This window comes from Carlito syrichta, unplaced genomic scaffold (assembly GCF_000164805.1).
Source record: "Carlito syrichta isolate Samal-C Ts95f unplaced genomic scaffold, Tarsius_syrichta-2.0.1 Scaffold308101, whole genome shotgun sequence".
Taxonomy (NCBI): Eukaryota; Metazoa; Chordata; class Mammalia; order Primates; family Tarsiidae; genus Carlito; species Carlito syrichta.
The window spans coordinates 380,379-386,911 of NW_007252197.1; the positions used below are offsets into that span (position 1 = coordinate 380,379).

Sequence of the window (6,533 nt, forward strand, 5' to 3'; positions counted from 1 at the left end):
GGCCCAGGATGGAGACCGCCATTTTTCTGGGCCCCACCCTGCTCTGCTTCCTGGCAGGGGCGACCCTGTGACGAGGGGGTCGGTCCCAGGTGCAGAGAACCGGGAGGGCAGCTGTGAGTTGCCCACCCCACAGTCCCAGAACCCAGCCGGTAATCCCACCTGTCCCCACCCCGTCCCCGTACGCCTAGGAGAACCTGTGGCTGGACAGCGTCTCTTTAATCATCAAGGACTCCTTGGAGGGGGAGCTGACCATCATCGACAACCTGTCCGGCTCCATCTTCCACCACTACTCCTCGCCCGCCGGCTGCGAGAGGTGTCACCACGATAAGCAAGAGGTAACCTGGGGCCTCGAAGCCTGGTAGGGGGTCAGCCCGAGGGCGGACCCTGGCTCTGGGCCAACCTGGACACACGCTGGCCCTGTGACCAGGGCAGGTCATCTCCCACACCTGGGCTTGTTCGTCTGTGCAGGATGGAGGCCTGTGACATGGCCGCAGCACTGTGCTGTACACAGTAGGCACTCAGAAAGGGCAGCTGCCTGCCTTGCGTGCTGCTGAAGCCAGGCAAGAAGCCTGCATGTGGCCCAGTGCTGCTAGTCCTTTCTGTGACATGAAGGGACTGTCCCAACCTGCTCTTGCCCAGGGCCATCATCCGGGAGCTCAAGCCCTGGATGCCCCCAAGCTTCCTTCAGGTGCTGCTTCCCTGGCCTCCAGCTTGGGCCTCGGCCCCAGCCTGCTTGGGAGTCCCCAGGCTGTGCCCCCCAGCCTGTCTCTAATGCCCCTCCCTCTCCCCAGCAGTGTGGGCACCTGAACTCTTCCCAGGACATCCCAGCCCCAGACTGGCCCCAGCTCAGGTGGCTGCCAGGTCGGGTGAGCCTTCAGCAGGTCTGGGCTGCCCCGCACCCTGCACCTGCGGAGGCTGCAGATTCTCCAGGGTCTCTGGGCCCTGAAATTTTCCCTGCCTGTGACACGCTGTGCAGGCTGTCTACACAGGGCCATAGGAGTCAGACCCAGCCCAGCCTTGACAGGCACTTGGTCCGGGAGGAGGCAGCTGGCTATGGAGATCACAGCTCATGGCCACTCACCTGCCATCGGTCCCAGACAGCAAGATGGGCCACTCAGGCCTGGCTTCCTCAGATGTGGCCACTGTGTCACTCACCATCACGTATCACCCAGGCTGGGCCCCCTGCACAGGCTGGGCATATCACCCATCCCCAGTAGGTCTCTGGACCTTTCTGACCACCACTCTGCATCTTTTTGGAGGATTAGACCTGTGGCTGAGGGCTCAGGGACCCAGGCCTGTCCCCTTCTAGCCCCAAGGGTGACTGGAGGCCACCGCCTCTCTCTGCAGGTACAGCTGGCCGAGACGGAGGCCTTCTCCCTGAACTCAGACAGGTCCTCATCCATCCTGCTAGGTGACGACCTGAGTCTCGAGGACCCCACGGCCTGCCCACCTGGCCCCAGAGACAGCAAAGTGAGCATCCCCAAGGGCCTCCTGGGCAGGAGGGTCTATCCTTGAGGCCTGACCTCTGCCTGCCTGGCCAGGATCCTGCTTCTTCCCAGCCCACCATTTAAGTGGCACTCACTGTGTGCCAGGCCTTCCTCTCCTGTTGGTAGGGCTCAGAGAGGTGGAGTGACTTGCCTGAGGATACACAGTGAGTGAGCCTGGCCAGGGCTCCAACCATAGCACTCAGTGGCCTCCGTTGCTTCCTGTTGCTTTGGGTATTTTTTATCCATTCACTGGGGCTCATCCGTGGCAGGCCAACCTCACAGAGAGGCTTTGAGGCTGAAGGGGGGAAGTTGTACCGGGCACAAGCACTTACTGTGCATCAGACACTCTGCCTGCATGGGTCTGTGTGCCCTATAGCTCGGTTCATTAGGGATGATCTGTCCACGCTCTGTGTGCGAGGAACTGTGTGCCAGAGGAGTGAGGTGACCTCCCCATACCACGCAGCCAGGAATGACACAGCAGGGACGCCACCCTGGGGCTGGTCCCCAACGTCTGCCCTCTCCCCCTACCCCCACCGTGGTCAGCCTGAAAAGGTCTGGAGGGCAGGAAGGGCCCCTGTGTTGATTCTGTGACTGGCCTGTGACTTCAAGACCAAGGTGTTCATACCTGCTAGGGGTGGGGCTGGAGATGTAAGGAACAGCTGTGGATGTGGGAGGGGGAGACCCTGGCCCGAGGTGGGGACCTCATGGCCCTGCTTGAAGAGAGCCTCCATCCCCTGGACCCCCAGGCAGCCTGGGTTTGGCACCTCTGGTCCCCAATTGGTCCTCCATCAGCTCAGGGAAGGCTGGTGGGAGGACCTTTCCACCCCTTCCTGACAGCTGATAGACTCCTGCACCCCCACACCCCACTGCTCCCCCTCCTCGGGACTCTGTTGGGCTTAGGACCCTGTTTCTGGGACCCTGTTGGGCTTAGGCAGGGTGCAATCTGGTTAACTGAGACCGCGTTTCATGCCAGGCTCAGCAGACCATAGGAGGCCAGGGTGTGGGTCCATCTGCCTTGAGGGCATCAGGGCAGCTCTCGGGAGTCTGCCAGGCAGGGGCAACTTGGGCAGCAGGGCTGAGGAATGCCAAGGACGAGTGCTCTGCAGGCAAGACCTTAGTGCAGTAGCTAGGAAGGAGGTGTTACTCTCCTCATTTATAGATGTGGAAACCGAGGCTCAGCCAAGGGAAGGAACCCACCCAAGGTCACACTCACAGGGAAGCACGTGTGGCCTCTCAGCCTGTCCTTCTGACACTTTTGCCAGCCTTGACGTACCTTCTGTGCTGGGCCAAAGTCTGTACTCGTGGAAATGGCGAACTACTTGGGTCATCCGAGAGGGCTTCCTGGAGGTGGGATCTTTTCACCTGATTTTGGAAGATAGTCAGGTGGAGAAGGCGAGAGGAAGAGCATTCCAGCAGTGAGGGCAGCCCAGGCACGGGGCTGTGGAACAGGGCATAAAGGCAGCTGTGGTGGGCTCACCTCGTCCCTGCCTCCTCTGTCCGGCCCCATCCTATCTCCCTTCCTCTGCAGGGTGAGTCGGGCCCGCCTGAGCCCATGCGTGTTGGGGACCTGGGCGAATGCTTCTTCCCCTTGCCCTCTGCCGCTGTCTCCTCGGGTCCAGAGAGCTTCCTGTGTGAGATGGAGGATATTCCGTTCAACCCCGTCCAGTCCTGGCTGAAACATGAGAGCAGCCAAGGTGAGGGAGAGCCCCACCTGTCCCCCACAGCCCTGATCTTGGGCATCCACTTGAGAGGGTGGTGGTTGAGTTTTTTCTTTAGTCCTTTTTATTATATTTAGTCCAGAAAGATCCAGATGGGTATCTGGTAATGAAAGGGAGACAGACCCTCAGGCCTGATATAACAATGAGAAAAGATCAAGAACCACAGCCTGGGCATCTTGGTGAGACCCTGTCTCTATAGTAAATCACGGCACACACAAAACTAACCGGGTGTGGTGGTGCACATCTGTAGTTCCAGCTACTTCGAAGGCAGAGGCGGAAGGATCACCTGAGCCCAGCAGGTCGAGGCTGCGGTGGCTGTGAGCGTGCCACTGCACTCCAACCTGGGCGACAAAGAGTGAGACTCCAACTAAAAAAAAAAAAATGTCAAGAGCTAAATAATACAAAGAGATGAGGTCATTATAACAGACACCTAAGCAAGAGATGCTTCCTGCTGAGCTTCCTAAGAGCTCTGGTCGAAAGGGTAACCTGGGTCCACACAGCTCTCATTATCAAGCAAAAGGAAATGTGCCAGATTACTGATGTGTTTTTCTAGAGCTGAATTTGAGAGGTGTCTGTCCCGCAGATTCTCACACAGAATGATGTTAAGCCGAAGAAAGCCCAGTGCCTTTAGCCACCCTCTTGTAAAATGTCCTGACACTCATCCTTCGGTCCTGTTTGTGCCCTGGGCCCATCCTGGGCTCTCTCTGGGCAAGAGAGCAGGGGACTGATTTGTCCTGCGATCGCCTGGGCTCACCTTTGAAAGGTGGCTGGAATCTGGCCTCACAGCACCGGCTGAGGAGAATGGCACAGAGATGAGCCCAGCAGAAGGGGGACCCCCCCAAATCCCTGATCCCACCCAAAGAACCCTTCTGGGATGCCAGTATTGGGCAGCTCCTAGGACTTTTCCACGGACCCTCCGTAAAGCCAACAGCCTCTCAGCTGGACATGAGGGCTGAGGTGCTGTGACCCTAGACTTCCTGCACCAAAAGTCGGGGCTCAGGGTCTGACCCAAGAGCTATTTATTTCTTCTTTCCCTCCCCTCCCCTCCCCTCCCTTTCTTTTTCTTTCAAGTTGGGGTCTCACTCTGACACTCAGGCTGGAGTGCAGTGGCATGATCACAGCTCCCTGCAGCCTCAACCCCCTGGGCTCAGGCAGTCTTTCTGCTCCAACCTCTCAAGTAGCTGGGACCACAGACATGTGCCACCACGCCCAGCTATTTTAAAAAAAAATTTTTTTTAGTAGAGACAGGGTCTCGCTATGTTACCCAGACTGGTCTCAAGCAGTCCTCCTGCTGGGATTTCAGGCGTGAGCCACTGCAGCTGGCCCCTGAGAGCCATTCTGGTTGAGTGAAGTCTCATCTTTACATTTTCATCACATGACATGAGAGTGAAGAACAGGAATCCCGTCTGGGGCCATTTGGGCTGTCCCGCCATCTTGGGTATATACGTCCATATTCCCAAATTTTTTATCCCATCCTCATCCTGCAAGGTGCTGAGGGGACCATGGCCTGAGGCTGCTGCTCCCCCAACACATGTACACAAGACCTCCCCAAGTCCCTGTCCTCACCCCTCAGACCAGGCCACACTGATCTGGCCAGTCAGTCAGTTCTGCCCGTCCAGTGCAGTTTCAGCTCCCGGGCTGAGATGCCCACCCAACCTTCTGTCTCAGAGGGGCCCCTGCAAGGGTGCCTGGGCTGGGAGTTCTCTGCCTGTTTCTTCTACCCTGTGAAGTAGCATCCTTGTCCCCTTTACAGAGGAAGAACCCAAGGAAGGGGTCAGGGCTCGAACCTGGGTCTGCTTGGCTCCAAAAGCTGTGCCTTTGTCTGGTGCCCATCCTCCCGGGAATCACACGGGCTGGCTCCGTATTTCTCTCTTGTTTTCACGATGGAGAAATCGAGGCACAGAGAGGGGGACTTGCCCACAGTCTCGGTGTGTTAGGGGGTCCCTTCCCCCGGCCCAGAGAGACCGGTTCTCAGGGTCCGCTCTCCAGGGCTGCCTGTTGGTCTGACCAGCCCCACAGCTCCATCTCCTCCCTCCCCAGCAGAGCCCCCGAGCCCCTTCTCCCCGGATGCCTCCAGTCCACTCCTACCCATGCCTGCCGAGTTCTTCCACCCTGCTGTGTCTGCGAGCCAGAAAGGGCAGGAGAAGGGCATGGGCACTGGCACCCTCCCCAAGATTGCCCTGCAGGGCTCCTGGGCATCCCTGCGTTCACCGAGGGTCAACTGCACCCTCTTCCGGCAGGTACGGGCGCTGTCGTTGGAGGGAGGCCGGGGGGACATCTGGGCCTGGCCTGCAAGTCCAAGAGCTGGAGGGGAAAGGGCCCCACCAAAGGCAACAGGGCACCAGCATGAGGGAGGGTTGAGAACACTGGGGGTGGGGTGACGCCAAGACTTGGGGGAGGAGGTGGCTCCAGGGGCCGATGGAATGGGCAGGGTCTGCAGAGTGAGGGTAGGACCCAGCTAGTGGGGAGCCTGACAAGGGTCTGTGGGCTCTAGCTTGAGGGAGGCTTTGCAGGGTGACGGGGGTGCCGAGAGTTGGGGAAGACGCCTTGGGTGCTTTGGGCGGGGGTGGGTAGGGGCTGATTACTAGGAATGGAGGTGGAAGGGTGGATCTGTGGGATGGGAGGTCTTGGTGTGCAGGTCCCCTGCCGTGGACCTTCTGCTGGCGGGGGGTGGGTCGCCCAGGCTCCCAGAGCGCAGTGGAGGCTGGGCTCACCCAGACACACTCCTGATCATTTATTCCCTCAGTGACTGGGTTTGTGGACCCGCGAAACACCAAGCTGTGTGTTCCAGGAGGCGGGACAGACTCCTTGCCTCCTGGCTCACCATTGGGCGTTTGGAGTGTGTGCTGCGGGGGTGCAGGAGGAGAGGCGAGAACCAAAATAAATGCCAAGAAAGTCGAGTCTACTCCACAGTGGACACGCCAGGGAGAGCATCCCCAGAGAGGGGGCTGAGAGGCCTTCCTAAGGAAAGAGTGGGAGCCGTCAGGTGGAGCCCCCGAGTCAGGGCCATATGGTGGAGGGGTTGCAGGAACAGGGACGGGAAGGCAGGTGAGGGTGCGGGTGGGGCCCGAGGGCGCAGCCTGCATGGGCCAGGGCCTTCTGTGAAGGGCAGGCCAGGGGCTGACCTGGGCTTCAGAAGGGTGACACCAGCTGTCCCCTGAGAATTGGGGGCCAGGTGGGCCAGTAAGAGGCTGCTGCAGTGACCAGCATGAGAGTGGGACCAGACAGGGGAGAAGCCCGTTCTGAATGAGCCCGGGGAGATGGGGGGTTGCATGCACTTTCAGGGAAAGACAGTGGCCTGTCACTGGGATGGGCCGGGGGACACGGG

At 59.3% G+C, this 6,533-nt stretch overlaps 1 protein-coding gene across 1 annotated transcript in view; it reads left to right on the forward strand.

The window, feature by feature from the left end:
* Positions 1-6,533, forward strand: part of CACNA1I (calcium voltage-gated channel subunit alpha1 I) — a 104,983-nt gene that overhangs the window by 97,945 nt on the left and 505 nt on the right. Inside the window, exons 31-34 of the mRNA XM_021715980.1 lie at positions 189-335; positions 1,348-1,470; positions 3,016-3,181; positions 5,249-5,445. Coding sequence (XP_021571655.1) covers positions 189-335; positions 1,348-1,470; positions 3,016-3,181; positions 5,249-5,445 — 633 coding nt within the window. The remainder of the gene's footprint in view (positions 1-188; positions 336-1,347; positions 1,471-3,015; positions 3,182-5,248; positions 5,446-6,533) is intronic.